The sequence below is a fragment of the Psittacula echo genome, assembly GCF_963264785.1.
Source record: "Psittacula echo genome assembly, chromosome: 12".
NCBI lineage: Eukaryota > Metazoa > Chordata > Aves > Psittaciformes > Psittacidae > Psittacula > Psittacula echo.
Window position 1 is genome coordinate 5510766 of NC_137747.1, and position 25745 is coordinate 5536510.

At 41.5% G+C, this 25745-nt stretch overlaps 1 protein-coding gene across 4 annotated transcripts in view; it reads left to right on the forward strand.

Annotated features, from left to right (window-relative positions):
• Window positions 1-25745, forward strand: part of STK4 (serine/threonine kinase 4) — a 49752-nt gene that overhangs the window by 497 nt on the left and 23510 nt on the right. For 2 of the 4 annotated variants that reach the window (XR_013957844.1, XM_080627635.1), the window contains exons 2-10: window positions 2189-2269; window positions 3099-3227; window positions 5126-5240; window positions 5785-5949; window positions 6355-6522; window positions 7072-7209; window positions 7861-7989; window positions 10255-10441; window positions 24487-24644. Coding sequence is in view for 3 of the 4 variants with exons in the window: in XM_080627635.1 (XP_080483761.1) it covers window positions 2189-2269; window positions 3099-3227; window positions 5126-5240; window positions 5785-5949; window positions 6355-6522; window positions 7072-7209; window positions 7861-7989; window positions 10255-10441; window positions 24487-24644 (1270 nt within the window). In the remaining variant the exon portion in view is untranslated. The remainder of the gene's footprint in view (window positions 1-2188; window positions 2270-3098; window positions 3228-5125; window positions 5241-5784; window positions 5950-6354; window positions 6523-7071; window positions 7210-7860; window positions 7990-10254; window positions 10442-24486; window positions 24645-25745) is intronic. The other 2 variants (XM_080627637.1, XM_080627636.1) reach the window with 2 other exon arrangements.

The window sequence follows — 25745 nt, forward strand, 5'->3', positions numbered from 1 at the left end:
TTTCCAGCTCTTTGGGTGAGCTTAGCGCGGGTTTGTCACCGTCCCGGTGTCCGTGCTGAGCCCAGTCGCGCCAGCAAAGAGCGAACCCGGTTCGCTGAGGCGTTTTGGGGCGATCTCTGTGTGAAGCCGTGAGCTCCGTATCTCGGGCGGCCAGGCTGCAGCGGAGCAGGGCTGCAGGGGAGTAATCTGGAGTCAGCGGCAGTGTGAATGCCCGTCGGTCTGTCAGAATGCTATCGGTGGTTTGCAGCTGGGTCCCGGGGAGCGCTTTGGGCAGCGAACAAAGGAAGCTGCTGGCTCCTGCCTGCAGTGACAGCCGCCTTTTGTTAAGCAAACCAGCAGCGTGTCTCCTATTAAAGAATAATCTGGTTTTATTCTCTAATTGTTTAGGCCGGTGTTTAACTGGAAGGTGATTCAGATTAGATCTGGATAACGGCTTAGACGAGATGGGGGTTGTGTTGCTGTTCTGTCCGCGTTGTATAAACACGCCGTGGAGAGGCAGAGCGCGGCTTTGACAGCAGCGAGTGCGCGGGACGACCTGGGCAGTGCAGAGTCAGTGTGCTCCTGCACTACAGCAGAAGCGAGGCAGTTTGATGCAAGCAGAAGTTGTCCGGTTGTTGTGTTTGGTTTGTGAAAAGCCTTTTCTTGTTTGTTTTAATCGGATATGGGCCTCATCTTAATGTCACTAAAAAGGATTTGCCCCTTGCATCGCTGCTTTTTGGGCTCCTTGGAAATGGTGGCTTGTGTGGTCACTGATGCGTACAGGTTTTTTTCCCTTTCCTCCTCTTCCCTTTGCCTTTCTCCTTCCACGTTCTCACAAGGACAAGTAACATTCTGTTGGTTAATGCTTATCTTTGCAGGGAAGCTAGTGACTGCTTCAGTATTTCACCACTTCCTGAGTCTGCTTCTTTATGTTTCCTTTGCTTCAGGAAGCCATTGTATATACTCCATGCGTGAGCTGCACCTCCTGTATGGCTTTTGTACGTAAACATAATAGCCAGGGGTCAGTGAGTGGTTTCTCATTCTGTTTAAGAAACTGGGGAGAAAATATATTTAGCATGAGAATTCGCATGTCCTGTGGTGGAGTCATGATCTTAAAAGCAGTAAGAGCTTTCAGTAGTTATTTGCAGTTGCAGGCAACCACGCATGTTTCGTTTTAAGTGCTGCTCGCTGTGAGACCAGTAAGTTCTGAAAACTCTGAGAATAATGAGTTTCTGTGTTTCAAAAACTTGTAAAAGCTGGTTTGGGGCATTCAGAGGGTTTTTTTGGGTGGTTTTTGTGTTGTTTTGTTGTTGTTGTTTCAGACTTTAGTTGTGGGAAAACCAAAGAACACTCATTTGTGGGCTCTTGTTCGACAGTAAAATGCTTCATTTTCAGCTTATTTTTTTCCTATGTAGTCCTTAGCTGTTTCAGGAGGTTTCTTGATGAACAGCTCTTGGTGTGGTAGAGGTAGACTGAAACAAATGTGGTCGATTCTTGTTGCTTTGTGGATGGAATCTCCCTGAAAGTTGCACTGGAGACCAGTGAGGCTGAGTGAAGGATCACATAGCATCCCTTCCCTACGAAGTATTTCAGCTGACTCTTGTTATTAATACATTTAAGAGGGATGGACCAAGCAGCATAAAGATCCTGAAAGATCAGTTTCCTTTTCTTTTTTTCCTGTTAGAACTTTCCTAGTATATGTCCAGGCTCACAAATTTAAGATGTGAACTTCTGGTATTAGAAATGTACGGACAAGATGAGTATTGCGTCCTTCCTTCTAAGAAATGTATCTCACACATGCTCCAAATGCATTAGGGAAGATGATGTTCCCTTTTGCATGGCCCTTAGCACGTATTCTTCTGTTCAAGACTTTGAACTTTAGCAGGTGTATCCAATAGCTGCAAGACTGCAGTGCTGTGCTGGGATTTGACCACCAGCATATAGATCCTGAGGGGTGTTTCTTCCAAGAAGGACTGTGATTTGTGTGCCAGATCGAATCCTGTTCTCTGTAATTCCCAGTCCTCTTTTGCTGTTTGATGCTAATAACATTCAGTCTCCTGGTCGGGTGAAATAAACTTAACTTCATAATCAATTTACTTCTTGCTAAGCCTTGCATATGTTTAAATGGTGCTGTTTATTCTTCTGTTTCAATAAAGCCCAAACTGCTGTACAGTTAAATGTAATAATTTCTCTATTCTTTCATATGCAGGCAGCTGAAGAAGTTGGATGAAGACAGTTTAACCAAACAACCTGAAGAAGTATTTGATGTATTAGAGAAGCTTGGAGAAGGGTACGTGTTCTATTCCATGTGCCCAGTGTATGTTTCTCTGAGAACAGATTAGTGTAATGGGTATGTGTTCAGTGGTCTCTGGTTTTTCACTTTTGTCTTGATGCTGTTGTTGCAAAGGTATGGACTAACATAGCAACAGTGCTTGGTTAGTAACAAAATAAAGAATTTGTTTCCCAAAAGTACGATATCTTAACCCAAACAGTAGCTTACTGCTCAGCAGTAGGGAGTTAAAACACTGTTAAAAGATGCTAATTTGTAGTCGATAGGGCTCTGTGGGATCTCAAGAGGTTTTGTAGTTCATCCCTGGTACCTCCTGTGGAAGCTGCGGAAATTAACTTCTGTTTCTTGGTAAGGCAGAGCAGCATGTGAACACTCAGTGAGTGACGTGTTTGCTGCCTTAAGCAATTCATTTGAACAAAACCCGAGTTGTAAATCTGCCTGGATGTGGGAAGAAGCTGGAAATAAGATGGGTAATATCTGACAAGAACAAGCAAACCTCTGTGACCAAAGCTGTAGTTGTTACTGATGCTCAGCTGGTACTGTATGCTGGAAAAAGAGAGAATCTGATTTGTTGGGTTTGTGTAGGTTTCCTAGTTTTCCAAAGCTACAGGCAATGTGATGGTGGTTGGCTCTTTTCTGACCATCTCAGTGTGCTGCAACTTACTTGTATTAGGTTTAGAAGCTAGTGGACTGATTATTTACATTAAAGCTCAAAATACTCTCAGCAGAAGGACCGTTAATTTTTCACCTGATGGCTGCACTTGCAAAAAGCATTTGCATTTTTAAAATGTTAATGTATTCAGTGTTTGTTTAATATTTTGTTTCATAGTTCCTATGGCAGCGTTTTCAAAGCTATTCATAAAGAAACGGGTCAAATTGTTGCAATTAAGCAAGTTCCTGTGGAATCTGACCTGCAAGAGATCATAAAGGAAATATCCATAATGCAGCAATGTGACAGGTAAATGTGTACTGCAAAACCCATTATCGTATGCAAAGAAAATGGCATCTAGTCAAATAAAAGCCATGATGTTGCCTTAAATGTTTTTTAAAAGGCTGGACTTGTACGATCAAGTTACCTCGTATCAACTGAGTCATGTTAACTGACCATTTGGGTAGTGTTAATCCCAGCACAGGTAAGACAACAAAAATGTAGCAATGTAGCTTGCACTAAAAGAGCATTAGGCTGAGTTGAATAACCTTGCACTTGCTGCCAGCACAAAGCTGAGCATGTGAGCGGTTACTGCAGTTCTCCCCATGTGCTATCACTTGTTGAGCATTGGTAACTTGATGGTGTGCTAAAACAGCAGTTCCCGTGTCCAGAGAGGTAATGACTTCTAAAAATGCTTCAATGTGGACATAGAAAACTGTTAGAAGAGGTTTTTTTGTTGGCTTGTTTAAGGGGCACGTGGACGAGAGCCACTAACGCATGACTGCTCTTGCATGTGCATAATCAATGTGCTGTCACCTGCTTGGGTGGCAGAAGTGTCCTTCATAGCCGTTTTCTGCCTGTGCAGGTTCTAGCACAGTACAAGCTGTCTGCTGATGTGAGCATCCCCAGAATAACTTGCTGGCAGCTCTGTGGGCTGATGGTTGGCTCCTTGGGTTGTCTTTGCATGTTTCTTATGGCAAAAGATGTCGTAATAACTTAATGAAGAGCTCAAGGGTGTGGAGGACCTTCTCTCAAAGTGTGTCTTAGGCTTAGTTTAAATACACTATTATTCTTCTGGTATTGTGAATCTGGCTTTAAGAAACACTACCTTTGGACATCAGGCATGGCAAGCCATTTAAAATAAATTGAATTAGCACTATGAAACTATGGGCCCAGTCGCTCACTCTAACTGTGCTTCACTCTCACTATCTTTAAATGAAGGTGACTGGTGGCAGACAAAAAATATAACTTGAAAACAATTTGTTTGTGAAAAATCTTACTGTGTGACTTGGAAATCATTACTAGGAGTCTCTTTCTTTAAAGAAATTAAATATTAACATTGCAAGGACCTTACAGTTAAGAGCAGCAGAGGGAGCGAGTCACTGGAGCCTTGATTAAGTAGGGACAAGATTAAGGGACATTGTGCACTGCGACTAACTTGCCACTTTCACAGTTTTTCCTTAGAAAAAATTCAACTGAGGATAGATTAAGTGCACTTTTGTTTCTTAGCTCTGTTCCCATAAGATCAGGAGCAGTCTTTCTGTTAGTGTTCTGCTGTACCTTTCCAGAGGACAGATAGTTATTCTGACCAACGTACTTTACTAGGTTTTTGGGTTTTAGGCAGCCAGAGATCTGACTGTGAGAGGCAGTCCTAGGTTGCACTGGATTCCTAAAATACATCCTGGACTAAGTTGTGGAAACAAGTGGTAGTGGGGAAACATTCATATTAATTAACATGATAGCTATTTTCCAGTGAACTTTGGACCTTATTTAATGTTTCCACTTGGTTGCAAATGCTCTGCAGCAGCTTTACTAGGGACTGCTGTGGTCTGTTTCTCATTCCCTTGTCTTGCCTTCTTGCTTGCCACAGAACTGACCTTGTTGTAATCCAATTCAGGGAGCTAAACCAGATTGAAGCTAATCACTTCTTATTTCTATAGGATTTATTTTCAGATGGTTTAGCTCCCTGAACTGCCTTACTGGTGGGTCAGATGAGCACCACTCTGGGGAAGAGGCTTGGCAGGGCTGCAGCAGCCTTGTGCAAGTTCAGACTGGTTTGGAATACTTTTGATCAGGGTTTCAGTGGCACTTCAGCTCTGAATTTCTAAAGCATACTTAGGGACTCTGCAGTGTATTGTGCTTGTTCAGTTATGCTGGTTACTGATGTCTGATCCTTTGTTTTCTTCTCCTTTTTTCACATTTCCTAGTCCTCATGTGGTGAAATATTACGGCAGCTATTTTAAGAACACAGACCTGTGGATAGTCATGGAATACTGCGGCGCTGGATCTGTGTCTGATATTATTCGATTACGAAATAAAACCGTACGTCCTTTCTTCTTTGAATGTGTAAATGGCAAATAGGGGTGTCCAGCAGCTCAGGGGGGCTGAGTAGTTTGGACGTAATTCTCATGGTGTTCAATGCCTGATACAGACATTGGCCAGAACTTGAGATGCAGGTCCTTTGTTCCTCTGAAAATAAGAAAGTTGATGACATTGATCGAGTTTTGGTTATCTGGATAATGTAATCAGTAGAGCAGATTTTCGTTTGTTGGCTTTCCTGAAAACCCAGACCAATTCCAAAGTAGAATCTGTAGTCTGTTTGACTTTGCCTTATTTTGGTTATTACAGGATAAGAATGATTAGTTGAAAAAGGGTTATGGAATGTGAAATGGTACATGTGTATGCTGACTGGCATCTAGTTCTACTACATAATGCTGTAAGTCACTGACTAATTTCCCATTAGTATAGCAAGCTTTAGTGAAGGCAATTAAATGGCAATTAGTGAATCTCAGGAAGCATAGACTGAAACACAATAGTGCGATGTCTCAGCAACTGATGGCTTGGCAGTAACTTTTATTTTCTTTAGCTCACAGAGGAGGAAATTGCTACAATAGTGCAATCAACACTGAAAGGACTAGAGTACCTGCATTTTATGAGGAAAATACACAGGGACATCAAAGCTGGAAATATATTGCTAAATACAGAGGGACATGCTAAACTTGCAGATTTTGGTGTGGCAGGACAACTTACAGTAAGTAAAACCAAGATGCTTGTGTACACGTCAGTTTATCTTTTTAACCTGCATGTGAGTATGACGTGCTTGTGGAGACTTTGAGGAATTGTTCTAAACTGGGTTTTAGCACTTTATAGCAATATAATAAGATGCTAAACCAGCGACAGATTAGAGCAGAGCTTCCTCTGTGGAAACCTTTATACCCAAGTAATGGCTTGCGGTAGCATTTGCTGATTTCTTCAGGATATCTGTAACTTCTGTAAGCACATTTCAATTCCTCTTTGCAGCTGTCTGTATCCCAGTCTTGCTGAGCCTAATAGTGTGCATGCAAATGGAGGATAATTAGAGTGATAATTCATTAATGAACATTTGTGGCTAATACAGTTGCCTTTGCCTGGATCTTTATCCTGTTCTTCCTTTCAGGACACCATGGCAAAGCGGAACACAGTTATAGGCACCCCATTTTGGATGGCTCCAGAAGTGATTCAAGAAATAGGGTATAATTGTGTTGCAGACATCTGGTCTCTGGGAATCACTGCAATAGAAATGGCTGAAGGCAAGCCACCATATGCAGATATTCATCCTATGAGGGTAAGGACTGTGGCCTTTTAAAAGGTATGGAAAGGACATCTTGCTGTTATAGCTGGCTGAATAACATCTCAGTGTGCTGCCTTGATTTTAATTTGTTTTCTGACAGTTGTTTGCACTGTTGATTAAATGAAAAGCAGGTCTTTGAGAAAGAGAATCTGCATGGGAAAGAAAATCATAATCCTCTTCCATTAAGACATAGCTGAAGCTCCCTGTGTTAGGTGTGAAGAAATATATTTTCAGCTGTATTATCCAAAGTGGTTTTTTTTCTTTTAATGCAAGCACAAGTATTTTAAGACAAAAAAAACACATTTGCATCTCTTGGGGCACAAAATGCCTCAGACAGAAGTGTAAGCACCTAGTGAGAAAAGCCTGGTTTCTTGTTACTTGATCCCTCTTAGCAAATTTATGTATAATATTGGCACAAACTCTTCAGAAGCAGCAAACTCAATGTCTATTGTTCTTTGGTACCAGTGTCTCTGTGTGTTCGTGTTGTATTGCTGAAAAGCATTAAACTTTGTTTGCAAATCTGGACTATTCTTCTGGTTTTAGGCAATTTTCATGATTCCCACCAATCCGCCTCCAACATTCCGGAAACCAGAGCTCTGGTCAGACAATTTTACAGACTTTGTAAAGCAGTGTCTTGTCAAGAGCCCGGAGCAGCGTGCCACTGCAACCCAGCTTCTCCAGGTGTGCCTTTTCTTACCAGTACATAAGCTCTAGAGAAGGCTTTCTAGAGCAGGCAGTGCCACGTGGCTGTTGAGATCTTGGTTTCATTTCTTGCTACTCCTGCTCACTATAGACTTTACTTTTTAATATGTCATTTTGAAAATCTTACACTCAACTTCCAACTTTTCGGTTCTTCTCTAAGGACCAATCTGACTTCAACTTCCCATCTGTGTCTTCTCTGGGTTGGGTTTTTGTTTGTTTGGCTTTTGGAGGGGTTGTTGTTGTTTAGTTTTGGTGGTTTTTTTACTTTCAAGTTCTCACCGGCACTGCCAAGAAACTGCCTCTTGAAAAAGGAGAGGCTAAATGAAAGTGATTGCTCTGAATGGTCTCAATGGTGATGATCTGTGTGACTGGTTCTTGACAGCTAAGCTGCTGAGGAAAGTAAGTAGAGTTGTGGAAGGGAATGAGCCAAAGGTCTCACAGCAGTAGTAGGGCTTTTGGGGCATGGTCTTGTTTGGAGGTCTCCCTCCTCTGCCAAACAGAAGTATTGGATTTTTATTTTAGTAATGTATTAAACCTTAATTTTGATTGGAAGTAGACTGTAGTAACAATGTTTTACTGTTAGATCTTGGCTCGGGTGCAGTGCTTATTTGTTTTCAAAATCGTTTTCAGCATCCTTTTGTTAAAAGTGCCAAAGGAGTGTCAATTCTGCGAGACTTGATAAATGAAGCAATGGATATCAAGCTGAAACGTCAAGAGGCACAACAGCGTGAACTGGATCAAGATGATGAAGAAAATTCAGTGAGTATTTAACAGCAGCTGTGTACAAAGTCCAAACTCTTGCTCCTTTCATAAGGCTTAGCTGCTTTGGTTTTTGTTTTGGCAATATTTTATCCAATTGCCCTTGGATTTTATGTAGTTACTGAGGTTTCTATTTAACCCAATGCTTGGTCCCTGCTCAGTCTTTGTAGAGTGGGATAGCAAGCATGCATGCCTTGCTGTTTAGCTTGTAGTGTAGCTCCAAACTTGTGATTGAATAGGTCTACAAAGGAGTGTATGCAGAAGACTTGATATATTTTCCCAATTGGATTATGTTATTTATTCAGTAATGAGAGTTGTTCATTGTAGATTTAGATCTCAGATTGCTCTCCTGGTATAAAATAATAATATCAGCTGTGATGCACTATGATACAAGTATGTTGTGTTGTTTTACTATTGTTGTGCTTTAGAACCTCCCTTATAGAAACTTTCTACTACACAAGAGCAACCGACAGAAACCTGAGGTGAGGGCATGGCAAGTGTCCAGGGGATTGCTGTGAATTGAAATTTGGGCTTCTTGTTTCAGTGGTTACAGCATGTGAATATGGAAAGCATGTTGAAAGCTGTTTTTCGAGCCTCTGCCTGCTTCAACCTGAATGAATGAAATGTGCTACAAAAGGCATTATATGCCAGACCTTTTCAGAGGTTAGACTTAAACAGCATGGTCCACAGTCTGGATGCTGAAGACATTGTTCATCTAGTTCTCCAGTTTAGGACTGCCTATTTATTCAGTGTGGAAGTAACTTTACTGGTCATGTTGCCATGATGTTGGCTCTAAGAGTATTGTCCCTACTCTGTATTTCTTCATTTCTGACTGATCTGGAGTCACATTGCTGAGAGGTGATGTCTATGTAGTGGAGTTGAATGGTCTCTGTCAATGTGTGTGTTCTCCTGAAGCTTCTCTACTTCGTGTCTGATAGCAAAAAAGTGTTCCTAAGCACTTCCCAAGTGCTATGGAAACTCCTGCTTTAGTCCTTTGTTAAATGATGTGTAGCTAGCAAATCTATTACTTCCTCTCACCCACTCATCTCCACATAAAATTACTTTTCCTCCATTAACATTTCATGTAGTTTTCTCTCCTCTTGCTACTGGTTTTGACGCTGAGAAGTAAATTACATAGACACCCTTGACAGAACAGATAAAATGCATGGACCAGAACATGGAGGGGTGTACTTCCTTTCAGTGGCATTGAGATGGAGTATTACAGCTTGATGTGCAAGACCTGTGTTTTTCCTCTAACACTAATACAGATCAATAAGGCCATGGTCGCACATAAAGAACTGTGAACTTTATCCTCACAACCAAAGTTGAGTATCTCATCTAAGGTGAGATGCCTGGAAACCCTGCTGTAAACCTAGGAAGTGACTTTTGTTCTTTTAGTTGAATAGCTGATCCACGTTTCCAAGACTCTAAGTAGGTTGTGGAAATTTTGACCTTATTCTTCATGAAATCCTAGTCACAATCTAAACTTGGTGAAGCACACAGTACTTAATGAAACTGCCACCTCTGCCTGACTGCCTGGGCCAGGAAGTTGTCTGACCAGAATTCGTTTCAGGAGCTTGTGTTTTCCTACAGAGTCAGTCTCTTGAGCCTTGATAGCAATAACTCAAACTTGTATAGCATTAGTACCTGTTAGGAAGTGAAAAGATAAGAAATAGTTTTCATGCAAAAAAATTGCTCACTTTAATAATTTCTTTCATTCCTTTTAAAATAATTTCAAATTCAGTTCATTTTTATTCAGTGCTTCTGAAGTTGATAGCAGGTAAAATTACCTGAATGTTAAAGACAGGCTCCTAATAATTTTTCTTCAGTGTGCCACATGCACTCTAGACTTAGACCTATTGCTAATAACTAGTGACTCCTCAGTGAACTGTGCCACTTGAGACAGGGGTTTTAGATCAACTGTTAAAACTGGTAACATGACTAGGAACAGTAATGACTGAAGGAGTGTAGTAATCTACTCTTACAGACGGGTCACCAGGTCAGAAATGAGATACAACTTGCATTGAGAAACTTCTGCTGATCACTTATCTGTTCTCTTACTTATTACACTGGCAGAAAAGTGCAAAGACTTTCCATTATCTGTTTGGAGATGACAGGGAGAGAATTAAGTGCATAAAACAAAATGTTGCTTCTATGTGTATTTGTAAATATCTCTGGATTAGTAAGACTTGTCTGTAATCAAGGACACATTCTTCATGGTCCTTCACCACCATCAGTAAAAATGGATTTGACGTCCTTGTACAGGAAGAAGATGAAACTGATTCAGGTACCATGGTGAGGGCAAGTGGAGATGAAACTGGTACCATAAGAGCTGTCAACACCATGACTGATGGAGCCAACACAATGATAGAACATGATGGCACCTTGGAATCCCAGCTGGGCACAATGGTCATAAACACTGAAGAGGAAGAAGAGGAGGGCACCATGAAAAGTAAGAAAACATCTTTAACTTCTAGAATATTACTTAAGACGTAATGCAGCCTATGATGTATATTTTCCAACCTGCTTTGATTTTTTTGTGGTTGCTTTCAGTTGCAGGGAGCTAGAACTCTTAGGTGAATGCCCTCTGGCAGTGGAGAAGAGACCCTTTCTAGGTCCAAGTTTCATGCCATTCTTTTTAGTCTTGCACTTGGTATAGCTGATGAGTTGTGCACAATTTCCACCAGCTTCTGTGGTGAACAAAACCCATCTGATTCTAACTAATGTGGGGGGTTTTGTTGGTTCTTAGTCTTTTTCACAGAATGCAGATGAGTGAGACTAGCATAGCGTTAATAGAATAAATTGCGTCGCTTTAGAAGGTGATCTGGCATCTGAAAACAGCATGTATATGTTGGAACTGATGCCTCAAATTAAGGGCTATGTTTATAAAGCGACAAATACCTCGCAGGTTTCAAGCACAGAAAGGCATGCAGTGGGAGGAAACAGCATGTCTCTAGACTGGTGTGTTTCTTTAGCGTTACCTTAATCACTAAGGACAACTGAATAAACTGTGTTGCTGTTCTGAGGCATTCAAGTTGAAATCTGTTCTACCCTAAAATAGACAAACTTACAAAAACTACAAGCCTTGTCACAGGATGGAAGGTTTTTAAATGATGTAACTCATGGATGTTTGCTCAAGGACTGAGGAAAGTGCTGAGTGGAGGCTCAGCAGTGGTTAAATATGACTGTCATAGGCAAGGCTTGTTCTCTTGCACTCCTTCCAAAGACTTCCTTGGCTATCTGATTTTGAACCTTCAGCTATTGTGAGAGAGGAGAAAAGTTCTCAACGTGAGTTTTCTTAGAATTTTTCTGTCCAAAGCTTTTTCCATGTGGGGGCCTTCTAGAGCTTGTGGAAAGATGCTGGCTTTGAGAGTGAAATTTCAGCAGAATCTGTTTAAAAAGTTTTCAAACTTTGGCAGCCACTGATTCAGCACATGAAAAACCAGATGTGTCAGCCCGTGTAGCAGGTTGTGGCAGCAAAGACAATGGAGTAATGCTGTCAGGCTTTGTGGAACAAGGTAGCTTTGGCAAGGAGACAAAGGAGTGCTTAGAGTAGCTAAAATGTCACCCAAAGAGTGGGACCTGTCAACAGCCTTAAACCTAGTGCAATTGCAGTTTCTTTACAAATAGACAACACTGTTAGTTTCTCATCACCAGTGTGTATTGTTCCATTTCATGATTCATGATAACAGGGGGTTTACTATTTGTGGTGCTCCTGTCCCAGCTACCAAAAAAGGTGTGTAAGAAAGTGCCTCTTCAGTTGATCTTATTGTATTTTACAACTGCAGCGCTTGTAACTCGAAAATATCTAATGCTGACTACAAACTAGTGTGCAGAGATTTAGAATCATAGAATCATAGAATAGTTAGGGTTGGAAAAGACCTTAAGATCATCTAGTTCCAAACCCCCTGCCATGGGCGGGGACACCTCATGCTAAACCATGCCGTCCAAGGCTCTGTCCAGCCTGGCATTGAACACCACCAGGGATGGAGCATTCACAACTTCCCTGGGCAACCCATTCCAGTGTTTCACCACTCTTACAGTAAAGAATTTCTTCCTTATACCAAATCTAAACTTCCCCTGTTTAAGTTTGAACCCATTGCCCCTTGTCCTATCACTACAGTCCCTGATGAAGAGTCCCTCCCCATCATCCTTGTAGGCCCCCTTCAGATACTGGAAGGCTGCTATGAGGTCTCCACGCAGCCTTCTCTTCTCCAGGCTGAACAGCCCCAACTTTCTCAGCCTGTCTTCATACAGGAGGTGCTCCAGCCCCTGATCATCCTCGTGGCCTCCTCTGGACTTGTTCCAACAGTTCCATGTCCTTTTTATGTTGAGGTCACCAGAGCTGTACACAATGCTCCAAGTGAGGTCTCATCTTTGAAGAGATGCCTTTGATAATATCTTTTGCAAGGGCATAGTCTCATTTTGAGTAGAATCAGTTACTAGAATATAGCAGTGTCTTCAATATAGTGTAGTATCTAACCTCGAGAGGGAGCTCCAGAACAAGCTCTACATCTCTGTGACTTGAAAGTCGAGTTATTACTTTAAAGCTTCCTTAGACTTCAGACTCTTAAGCACTCTTCAGCTGCTGCTGCATCATGGTATTCGAAGCTGAGTATGCAGCAGAAGCGCCTGAGCAGCTCTGCCTGCTGGAGGAAGTGTTCTGAGATCCTAGGTGCAGGTGATGGTCGACATTGTACCACATTCATGTCGATGGGTGCCACGCAGTGGTATCCAGTGAAACCCAGCTGTGCTCGGCACACTGCTGCAGGCTGTGCTGTGTTTTCATAGCTGGTACCTGCATTCCAAGAAATGTGATGTTAATGAGTATTACTGTACCAGACTAAAACTTCATTTTTAACAGCATATTTTCCTCCTTTGCCAGTACTGTAATTCTGGAATTCAGGCTGCTGCACAGAGCAGTTCTGTGTGTGTTTCTCAGCTGCACTGCAAGGCAGTGTCTTTGAGCAGCTTGCCCTTCATGTGAATTGCCTGTAGCTCCATTTTTCAGCTTGCCATTTCGATATTCTTGTTCTCATAACATTCTGTTAAATTGATTTAATGGTGAAGCTCATCAGCCTGCTGCAGAATTCTCTGGAGCAAGTTCTTTTTGTAATCTTAAATATAAATGTAATAATGCTGTTTGAGGTTGAAGAAGCTTCATTGATTCGTATTTTTAAAGACATCTCTATTTCATTTGGCAGCTTGTGTTATGACTTACAATAAAATCTGGTTTAGGTCAATAAAAAAGTTCTGATTTTTCTTGTATGGCATTAGCAGAAGAACTTAGCTTCCTTACGTGTCATGGGTTTTTTAACTGCAGGCTTCTGAGCTTGTTCTCTAACCCTTCTTCCTACTTCCAAAAAATAAATCTGTCTTCACCAGTTTTTGGTTTGGTTTCATTTATTCTTAATGTAAAAAGTGTTTATAGGATACTGAAATACAATGCTTTCGGTAGGATTGTCTTAGAAATGTTTAGCGAATACCTTTCAATAGCCTTGAAAGTGATTCTTGTCGTAAATCAATTAATGACTTTTCAGGCTCAAAGGAAAAGCATTCGTAAATCCCAGTATATTACATTGCAGGGGAAGTTTTGTTTTGTGGTCAATTGAGCTGATTCCGTTTGCTTAAATTCTTTCATTTGCGTGGTGTTTTTCTGGGCCCTCAATATAAATACTCTGTCAGCATTAAAAATGTCACCGTGACGTTCTCTTATTTGTTTTGAAAGCACTCAAGTGATTGCCTGAAACCGCAGATACTAAATTGTGCTGCGATGCATTTTACTTATAAATCGATTGCTAACAGATTACTTCTGGATTGCAGTTAAACTATTCCAAGGAAACTTTGGAAGTAGCTGAAGAGCTATGGATGAACAATGATTTGTAATAAGACATTTCCATTGCGGTTGAAAGCTGGAATAACTTTTGAACTGTTAGTATGTCTGAAAGAATCTTTTCCCCATTTTTCTATGAGAGAATACATAGTGCTAGTAAACAGTGCAGCATTTTTTACTCTTTTTGCTTTTTCTGCTTTATTTGCTATAGGTCTTTAGATAGTGGAAACTTGGCATGAGTTTTTCTCTTCAATTTAGAGAGTGGAACATAATTTTATAATATAGCAGATAAACATATTGCCTTCCTTGGACACTGCAATACAATCAGATCCAAGTGAAATAGGATCTAGTTTGTCTAGTACTATAATCTGTCCTATTTTCTGCTTTAAAGGGCCTCTTGCTTGTTTAAGCACCAAATAAAATGACACTGGAGAATGCAGAACTGCCAGCGGTGGTGTGAGTTGGATTGTCTGGTTTTGGGATTGAAATGAATGAGGGATCTGGAGATGGTGGAAGAATTGTGGGTGTGGGGCTTTATTAATGCAGCACGTATTCAGTAGTGTCTGCTGCAGAGGTAGACCAGAAGCTCTAATAATGCTGTTGCCTCTGTCTTGATAATGTAATGTGCAGGTAAAAGTTCCTCATAGTTTGTGAATGTTTGAAATAAAGAATTCTAGGCTTCGTTCTCATAATGCAGTTCTGGGTGGTTTGGGTTTTGTTGTGCTTTTAGCGTGCTGACACTGCTAAGTGTGGTTGTGTCCTTTCAAAAAGATATTTCCCCTTTTGGGGGGAGAGTGGATTTCATTAGCAAATTAAATGAGGTAAGATGCAAACTTCACAATTTCCCATTAGAAAAATGACTTGGAGTAAAGCTTGTTGGTCTTGGTGGCTTTATGAGACATCCAGTGGGCGACACTTAAACCTGAACCAGAGAAGTGTTACTGCCAAGACTTAGGAAGCTTTTTTTCCCCCAATAATTAGCCTGTGACTTTTCAAGTAAAGCAATGACTGTAAAAGCTGTAACATGAACAGCAACAGGAATATGGAAGCTTTATGCGATTGTGTTAATACTTTAATTGAATGAAGTATTACTGATATGTAGCTGAGGTCTTTGGTGTAATATCAGTATTTGTCCAAAAAAGCGCAGATTCATGTTACCCAAATATCTGATGCAGGTACTGTAGAGAATTGCTCTGCCTCTTGTCAGGATTTACATCATGTGGATATCAAAAGATGTTGGCTGTGTTTTACCTCTGGTTTCCTCTGTAGACAGTAGCTCTTTGTAGCAGCTTCCCAGTACTTAGTGTTATTAATGTCCAATGGTACAGTTCTGTGTTTAAAGTAAATTGGACCATTTAGGCATCATTGGGCCATTGAACACTCTTAGCATTATGCATTTAAGTAACACACTGTTTATAGAAACTCCTACACTGATTAAATTCTTCTTGACTGTAATAAGCATTGTACTGCTACTCTCGAGATGTGGGGAATACAAATCTTCACATGTAAGTGTTCCAGCTGTGCTACTTTCTGACTTCTATTTTAATAGCATCCTTGCTGGCAAACTTGAAATACACAGTGACCAGCACAGTTCAAGGATATCAAGTTGTGTGGACTGCAGACTGTGGTTCTGAGCAATGGGAGGAGTTGTATATGCTGTCACTTTGTTGTGGGGTTTGTTTTTTCTCTTTAAAGAGTGATAGGAGCTCAGTGCAGGGTGTTAATGATTGAAATAGTGGTTCTGTGCAGCCTGAAGCGTGAAGTGATAGCCGGGATCTAAGTTGGATGCTTGTCCACCTTTGGTTGTCCTGAATATTTGACAAAGCGTTAACACTAAGACAGAGTTAATAATCTGTTAATATTTTTGCTGAGACATTGAAATCGAAGAGATGTATGCGTTTAACACAGCTATTTTTGCTGTTCCTAACACTTTAAATACTCCTGCATTTGTGATGAGGGGGATAGAAAGTAGAGGAGTTATTTCTTTCGTTCTCTGAGAAGCAGCTTTGTCTTGAAGATGGGAAATAGGACTAACAGAGTCCTGAATAATATATAGGGGACAGTATGCTTCAGGAGACTCAACCAAGAGACAGAGTAAATCACTTAGTCGGTATATCCATGACCCATACCCATGCATATATTTGCATGTACAGGCAAACTGTAACCTACCTGTCTCTTCTAAGAATAAGCTTACTTTCTACTGGATCAAACTAAATCCTGGAGAAAGCTTTCCTCCTGAGCAGGAATGAGAAAAACCCGATGTAAAATCCTTAACTGCAGAAGTTTAAAACCAAATGAATTTTTGCCAGCAAACTTTTCAAGCTTCAGGAAAAAAATATTCCTTGCCATGTTGTTTTCTGTTCTCTCTAGATAAGCAAATGAGTTTCTGGGTTATGAATAGAAAGGGTGTTAGCAAATGCTTACTTGGTTATATGCCCTTTGGGGATTATCGTGGTTTAAACCCAACCAGGCAGCTTCTTCACTCACTCCCCCCGCTTCCTCCCCCCACTCCCGGAGAGATGAGAAGGAGAATTGAAAGAATGTAACTCCCACTGGTTGAGATAAGAACAGTTTAGTAACTAAAGTATAACACAAATCACTGCTGCTACCACCAATAATAAGAATGATAAAGGAAATAACAAGAGAAGAGAATTCAACACCTCATGACCCGCCGACCGATACCTCACCCCCACCCCGCAGTGAACCAGCCCTTCCGGGTACTCTCTGTTCTACATCCTGGGCATGATGTGCTGTGGTGTGGAATACCTCTTTGGTTAGTTTGGGTCAGGTGTCCTGTCTCTGCTTCCTCCTGGCTTCCCCTCCTCCCTGGCAGAGCATGAGGCTCAGAAAGTCCTTGGTCAGACTAAACATTCTGACCAGCAACTAAAAATGTTGGTTTTATCAGTGCTGCTCCCAAGCTGAAAGTCAAAACCACAGCACTACACCAGCTACTAAGAAGGAGAAAAAATGACTGCTACTGTTGAACCCAGGACAGGCAGCCTGAGCTGTTACCCACAGCGTGCTGGACCTGACGACAGCATACCTGTCGATGAGGTTGTTTCCCTGTTAAGATTCATTAGAACCTGAGCCAGATGATGCAGGGTATGAAATGTTCACTTCTTTCTTGATGCACCTTCACATCTCCTGTCTGTGACATGTTCTGTGGTTGCTGGACTAAATTAGCAATTCAAGCTAATGAGGTGAAAGACGTAAGGTGTCCACTGAAAATTTGTGCTGCAGGTTTGTTCCTCCATTAGAAATACATAACAGCTTTCTTTGCTGAGTTTTTATGTAAAAAAGATTCAAAAGGAGATAACCTGGTCTTTAGCAGCTCTCATTATTGTGAGGATTTCCTCCTCTTTCAGAATGAGTCCTCAATTGTATACACTACTGCTTTGAATGAGTGTTGGTCCTCTTCTCCTTCGATGATTTTCATAGAATTGTAGAATCATTTCATGTCTTATATTCATTAAAAGAGAATAGTTGGGATACCAAGCATTGATTTTTATGGTAATTTAGGAGCTATTTCTTGATAGCAACACCTGTCAGGTATACTCTGGTTTGATTTAGTTTGAAGTAGACCATAATTATGGGAAGACTTGTCCCCATAACATTTCCTATCTATTGAAGCTTATGTGGTCTGCTTTTCATATGAGGAAATCTCAGCTTGTATCGCCAGTAGATGAATTCATTAACGATGGAGCACTTTTTGCTCTGGTTGAATAAATTGGCATCTCTCTGCTCCACTGCATAGAATCATTCAGTCCTGATCATACCGTACAAATTACACTGTTCAGCTCCTAAAGTTAATCTGTGATCTCTTAAGAAACAGCCTGAAGCAAGTGAAACTGCTGTTCCATTTAAAATTTAATATTAATGAAGCATTGCTTGCACGTAATCGTCAGGCAGTGTTTTGTGCATCCTAAATACAGGTGCATTTTCAGTCTTAAATTCAATCTAAAGCAGACAGCAGCTCACCGAGAGTGCTGGTGACTGAGTCTGTGAGAAGTCAGTGACAGATCTGTGCTTATTTAGACCTCTAAAATGAAAGATGACATTGGATGAGAACTCCTTAAAAGTACTAAAAAGGGCAAGGAGGGAAGGTGAGCACTGTAGAGGATGATGGTTTGAATGCCAAAAAGCTGAGGCTTGCTCAAGAGCAAGTGCGTATACACTGGCTACCCATAAACTGCAGCCTGGAAATGCGAGGGTTTATGACTCCAGAGGAACAGCAAGCCTGTCAACAGCAAGGACAAGGCACCAATTGTTTTACAATAGACCTTGATCCCTCTGCGAGAGAGACTATATAGTCTTGTATATGGTAGCAGAAGGCTGTGCTGCTTGTCCCAGCGGATCCTTTCTGGCATTACAGCTGAATAAAAGCAGGTAATAGCTCTGCTTCGTCAAAGTTAACGTGAGTGCTCTTCACTGTGTCTGCAGAGCTCTTTTGAACTCCTGCTTGCGGGGGTGCAACTTCTGAGCTTTGTGCAGGGTATTTATGATATTCCTAGCACAAGTCAACTTAAAACTTGTGTTGCTCCTGACACCTCATTGACATAAACCCAACTGTTATCCATTGCTGAGGCCAGTTGTCCTTCTAAAGGTTGAAGCCTTCTGAAATCTTGACAAATACATGTTCCCAGAATCAGGTTTTAGTTTGATGTTGCTAATGTAGTAATTGATCACTTTGTTGTTGATTTACATTGCCATCTTTGTATATGAATTTGTAGCATGTTCTCATGACAGTTCCCATCCATAACTTTAGCTTCAATTTTGTGAAGGGAGGAAATCTCTCACCATGGTTTCCAGGATAGGTATTGTAAGTATTAACTGTATAAAATGACTTGAGTAGAGAGTACACAAAAAAGTGTTCCTGAAGTTATCTTACTTTCTCTCATGACAAGTATTGCGACTCTAGAATATTCACCCTACAGGGATAACAGCAATCTCTTTCAAGAGGAAAGAATAATAAGTCAAGGATCTTCTGCTGTCAATTTTGAGTAGCGAATAATAATTCTAGAGAAAAGCAGAAATTTTGGTTTCATTACTCAGCAAGCTTGACAGAAGGACTTTGTAAATCCCACTTTCCTTTTGAAGGCATCCTTTGAAGCTTAAGAGCTTCTGAAAACTGTTGATTGTGAGAGCTAATTTGACAAAATCAACAAAATGAGTGCTTTGATTTCTGGGATTAGATGTTACTGAATGATCTGGTTTTGTGGATGCTCTTTACTGCTGGGAGAAAAGAAAAAGGTAATTCTCCTGTTGGTTTAATTGACTGTGTTGTTCCTTCTTTATCATTCTACTTTCTCTGCAGCATTGTATGGAAATACAAATGGCCTGAAGGCTCTTAACACCCTCTTTGTCATCTTTGATGTAAGGCAGTATGTTGCAGTCAGCCACTACCCCTGACCTCTTCCCTTCCTTCCAGTATTGAGGCTGGTGATGTTTTTGGGAAGGGAGCACGTTGCTGTTTAAGTTTTTCTTTAAAACTTGCCCTTGCTATAGCCTGGCAGAGGAGAGGCTCCAGCGTGCTGAGGCCACTGGCTGCTGCTGATGTTGTCTTGCTGGCTTCTTGCAGTGCCCTGTATCTGTCATTCGTCTTTTGTCTGATCTGGACTGTTTGTGCTTTGGGTAAGGTCTGTCCCATCTTTCGTGGTACCACATGCAGTTAGACTTTGCTTTCCAGTGCTGAAAGGGTACACTTAAATCAGTGGTAAGCTTAGCATGGTGCTCCCTTAAAAGTAAAAATCTGAGGGGATATTTGTTCACAATTTACAGCATTCTCTACCTTTGGACCAACCAATTTCACCTCTTCTGTTCTCACACACAATACTGGTGTTCGTAGACTTCTCTAAACATGACTTTCTACCAGCCAGCACTTGTGAGCTTTCCATGGAGGGCTCCTGCCAGAGCCTGTGGCTCCCTACAGCCAGCCCAAACCTGCAATTCTGCAGTCAGCTGGACCAGCTCCAGCAGAGCTGTGGTGTTCCATTTGTGTAATTAATACAGCTCTTAAACGATGACTGCATATCTAAATGGTAGACCGTTAACGGCTCCAGGGACTTCTCGTGGCTCATCCTTACAAGCAACTCTTTAAGTTCCAAAATAAATGCATGATGAAGCCTTTCTTGTGACTGCAGGGTGACCTTCTCATAAAAGGCTCTTCTCTGCCACAGCTGTGATCTCACTTTCTGTCAAACCTTCATATTTTAGTCTAACCCTATAAAACCAGGAAGTTAAATGCTTTTTGGCACGGACACATTTAGTGCTCTGTCATCTTTCAGCAGCATCTGCTTCTGCAAATAGCAGTGATCGATTTTTTTGTCTTCAGCTGCCTGCTATCCAAATTTTAAAGATATAGCAGTGTGATTCTTGTGTTGAATTAATAGCAGATCATCTTTGGAAAGATGACACTGATGTTAAGCACCTATATTAACGAAAAGAATTCAAGTTGTGCTGAGCTGATAATTGATTTGCTATAATGTCTTTGTCTCCAGAAGTGTTTCTGTTGGTCTTGCTGCATATGTACCCCTACTGAGATCATAGCAGCAGCTACAGTTTCAGGCATCTTAAATCTCTGTTCTGGCTATTTTTAATTTTATCTCTTTTTTTCCCCCATTTTTTTGTCAGTTGGCAATCTCTATTTTAATCAGTTCAAACAAAAACCAAACCAACACTAAAGATGCAGTGTTACATGTTGATGTGTAGAAATGTACTAAAACTGGTGACTAAATGTACTGAAAATTGGTGACTAAAGGTTTCAAGTGCCTTAAGTGAGTGCAGAGTTAGAGGTGTCTGACGGGGTGTGAGGGATGTTAGTCACTGCTCGGCAGGGACCTTTGAAGGGCATCAGTCTGCTTCCCTGTGCCATGGCTGGGACCAAGTGCAGTGGTTGCTCACAGCCTTGCGTAGTCATTTCATCCTTGCTGTGTTGCACAACCATTCCTGTTGTGAAAACTTTCTTCAGCTGAGTTGCCTTTGCTGCTGTTCAAATCCTTCCTCTCACCCTTTGCTTGGCGAGAGTAGGGCTCTGATGTCCCGTTGGGGTGGGAGACCGCAGTGAAGTCTCTCCTGCCCTCCATATGCTGAACAAACCCCCTTCCCTTCCACTCTCTCACCATGGCAGAGACCCCTTTGGTGTCATGACAGCCTTGTACTGCAGCCCCCCACCAGCTTTTTGGTCACTGGTAGGGGTGAAAATCCAGTTGTACTCTTCAGGATTATAAACTCACCACCACTGCTTCATGTGCTTCCTTCATCTGTTTCATTTCTGCATGAAAACAGACATTTCATTAAATAAAGCTTGGGTTTGGCCATGCCTTTCAATAGTGCAAGTTGCCAGGGGAGAGGAACCTCAATCCATCTCACTGTTAGCAGTTTGATGCCAGTGCCAGCAAGAGCTGCCCAGAGTATGGAAAAGGGATTGCAGGTCAGCTGAAGAGCAGCACAGAGGAATTCCAGCCACTCCAGCAGCAAGTCAGCTTCATGCAGGTATCCAACTTAAGTACCTGTATGCAAATGTATATAGAGTGGGGAATAAACAACGAGTTTGAGATCCTTAGGGCAGCATGGAGGGTGCGCAGCAACCCTGGACTTCAGGAGAGCAGACTTTGGCCTCTTCAGGGATGTGCTTGGTAGAGTACCATGGGACAAAGCCCTGGAGGGAAGAGGGGCCCAAGAAAGCTGGTTAATATTCAAGGATTACCTCCTCCAAGCTGAGGAGTGGTGAATTCCTACAGAGAGGAAGTCAGGCAAAAATGCCTGCATGAATAAGGAGCTCCTGGACAAACTCAAGCACAAAAAAGAAGCCTACAGAGGGTGGAAGCAAGGACAGGTAGCCTGGCATGAATACAACCCAAACCATTCCATGATTCTAGGATAATTCAGCAATGCTACAATAGGTTATTGTTCAGTAGATGTAACCAGTTGTTTACAAATCCTGCAGTTGGTAACATGCAAGTCGGGAGAAATGAGCATGGTTGTTTCAATGACACTGAATTAAGCTCTGGCATGAGCAAACAGTCTTTAAGGAAAAGAACTGAAGCAAAACACTTGCTTTCAGAGTCTCCTTGCTGCAAACATTTGTTTTCAAAACATAGAGTACAGACTTGATAGAGATCTTCTTTCTTTTCCTGGGAAGCCTCACTTACTGAGACCTAGGCTGGCTGTGTATAGGTTAGCATCGGTAGTTATGAATTCCTCTATTGCCACAAAACTTGTTGGTGTTTAACATTGCTGTGATTGGCCATAGCAACTCACCTCCTGCTTCCCGCAGGCTGGACTGCAGCAGAATCCAAGGGGTGCATTTACTTTGTTCTAAATAAATGTTTTATCACTTAGCAGTAATTGGATTGCTATTGTGTTTCAGTAATTATTCCCAACAGCAAATCTGTTCTCCATTTCATAGACGTGTTCCCTGAGTGACCTTCACGCAGCTTGTTTTGAAGGTGTCTTTCTTGATCTAATTCTGGATGTTGAGGGGTTTGGTTTTGTTTCTTAAAAGAAGGGGAGCTGCTGTCAGGGGTAGAATAATTTGTCTTTGCTCCAGTTGTTACGGTGCAAAGTATAAGCACTTCAGTTCATGCTTGAGCTTTTAGCTGACCCTGGAGAGGCAGCACGATGCAGTGCTGTTTCAAAATGCATCGTGACATTTCGTGCTGTGTAGAACCACGCTTCTCTCAGTATCACAACCCAAATACCCTGCCAAGGTTTCTTATACTTCATGGAAATTTGTTCTGTAATGTGTCTGTAGACAAATAACCTCCTAAAGTATCTCACAGCTGACCAAGGAATTCATACACTTGTCTGAGGATCAGACAGAGTCTGTCAAGGAAGCTCTGGATCACTCAATAGCAATTTTATGTGCAAGAGTAATACTCAGTGATTAAATTTTAATGGATTTTCAGAGCAGCTAATATTTTTTCAAGAGGAAAGCAGTGCTGAATGTCCTTAGCGAGCAGTCTTGTGATAACTTGCCTTCTCTACCTACTCTTGCAGGAAAGTCTGCATTATGCAGACTCCACAAGCCCAGGAAAGAACAGCTCCAACCCCTGTGGGCTTATCTGAAGCTCTAAACTTGTGGTTCATTGCCTGCCTGATAGACTATATTTATTTCAAATGTATGGCATTCACAGTGAACTGATTTCCACAGTCCACAATTAGGCTATTCTGATGCCATTTTTGTTAACTCTAGTCCTACTCCTGCTTTCTGAAAATGCTGGTTTCTGTATCGCCTAGGACATCCATTTCGAGTAATCTCCTTCAGTGTCTAGAGAAGCGTGTTTTGTCAGAACAACAACGTTTTACTAGGTACTATCACAGTGCTTACTTCCATTATGCTCACAGGTTTTGTGAAGCATTTTATCATAACGAGCAGCACAGTGGTATTAAGCTGTGAGTAGATTTTAGTGGCATTTGCAGCTGTCATGGTGTTGTGGTGCAGCCTGTTAAAGCGTGTTTGCTGTGCAAGACTGCCGCTTCATTTAGATTGAGACTCTTTACAAGACACAAGCTGCACTCGAACACACAAGCCAGGCCAGGTTTAAGTGTGAGTAGTCTGGGCAGCATCTGATGAACCAGTTGCACTAGTAAAGAAATCACATTTGGAGATCGCAGAGAGGTTTGGGTTGGAAGGGACCTTAACCTCATCCAGCTCCAGACCCTGCCATGGGCAGGGACACCTTCCACTAGAGCAGCTTGCTCCAAGCCCCTGTGTCCAATCTGGCCTCGAACACTGCCAGGGATGGGGCAGCCACAGCTTCTCTGGGCACCCTGGGCCAGCGCCTCAGCACCCTCACAGGGAAGAATGTTTTCCGAATATCTAATCTCAGTCTCCCCTCTGGCAGGTTAAAGCCATTCCCACTTGTTCTGTCCCTACAGGCCCTTGTCAAAAGTCCCTCTCCAGATTTCTTGTTGGCCCTTTTAGGCACTGGAAGCTGCTCTCTAAAGTTATTTTGACTTCTCTGTTTCTCTTTGTACCATTACCCATTTCTTATTACCACAAGTTTCTTAAATGCAGTGTGGAATTGAATGGTTAATCTATATATCTGGCTTATTGGAGTAATCCTCTAAGAAAGCGTGTTCAGAGTACTGACTGACTGCTTATATAAAGAAAACAAGAAGCTTTGCAAACTAATTAAGCCTTTCTACCCTGAAATGCAGAACTACTTCTACCCAAGGGGAGTTATGTGGTATTTGTATGGTAGACATGGTTTTGAAAGCCTCACTTGTGTACTGTTCTATTCATAAAGATGAGTTTCTGCTTGTAGAATAACGCTTTGTTAGTTTTGGATCTTTGCATATTTTGCAGTGTATGCAACCTGGCTGGGATGAAAAAACCCAGCCTCTCTAGTTGGTAGCACTTTAATTCTAGTGTTCAGTGCAGGAAGCTTGGTCACCTGGTCGCATGATTTGATGGATGGATTGCAGAGGCCAAGGCCTCCAGCATTGTAATCACTTGTGTGGTGGGCTTTAAGCTTCCTTTTTCCAGTTTCCTTAGTGCACAGCCAGTTTTATGATTGAAAAAATAGTACTTTAGCCAGCACTTTATCAGTGCTGCGTGATTTAGTGTGTGCTAAAAAAAATAAAATCCCTTTTGGATATGATATATAACCGAAAATATATTTTTCAAAACACTTGTTTGATTTTATTTTTACTATTTCTAGGGAGAGATGAAACAATGCAGCCAGCCAGACCCTCATTCCTGGAATATTTTGAGCAGAAGGAGAAGGAGAATCAAATCAATAGCTTTGGGAAGAATGTGTCTGGCCAGACAAAGAATTCATCTGATTGGAAAGTACCACAGGATGGAGACTACGAATTTGTAAGTCTATACTTTGAAATTCAATCAGTGTGACAATCTTTAAGAGTTTTAGTCAGAGCTGCTATAAGGTTATTTCTTGTTTTGACAGACTAATGGAAACTTGAGGAGATTCTAATTGCTAATGCTTTTGGATAGAGCATTTTGAAGCACTCATTTACTTTAGGTATTTCTTGTTAACAGGAACCAGTCATTATCTGTATACTTGCCTTGTTTAAAAGCAAGCAAAGGAACAAAAATGAAGGTACAAGACATCTTCCTTTACTTCCCAGTTCTGCATTTAAAACAAAAAAATAGAATTCCAGATGGCAGTTGGAAAATGCAAATCCAGAATGCGTAGTGTTTGACAAAGAACAGTGTCAGAACCATTGAATTTCCATGTTTTTCTCCAGCTTTGGCACTGGGCTTTGTTCTGTTATATAAACATCAAACTTGTCTTCATTCTTGCAGATCTTCAGTTTCAGTCTTTCTAACTAAGATTCACGTGCTCAGAATTTTCAGGAACTTTTCAGAAGCCCAGAGAAAGATAATATATAAATTTGGTATCATTTTTGTGAGGATGGAAAATTTCCATTTGGGGTTCAGAATGCCACAAGATTCATGCTCTGCTGAACGCTGCTCCCTCCGCTGTATTTTCTTTCAATAACACTTCACTGCAAGCACTTTGTACTTTAAGTGTGTTGTGCACCTTTATGATGTCTGTTGGTGTTGCCCGTGGTTCAGGTTGTCACGCTGCATTCAGTAGCTGGCGAGATTCACTCCACCTTTACAAAGCAGTGTGGAAAGCGAAATCCTGCTGCTAGTCACGACTCTAGGAAATGCTTTACTTTGGGCTGGGATAATAGCTGGAGCTTTTCATTCTCTTTGTGCAGCTTGTATAGACTACTGCTCTTACATACGTTTTGTTGTCTGTGCTGCTGCATCTCAAATTTTCTTATTTAGACTGAAAAGGACGGGTGGCTGAAGGACCTGCTGTATTCTCTCTCTTGTAGCCAGTTGTGGTTTAACCCTAGCCAGCAACTAAATACCACGCAGCCGCTCGCTCACTCCTTCCTCCCTGTCCCATGTGGAATGGGGAGGAGAATTAGAAGAAGGTAAAACCCC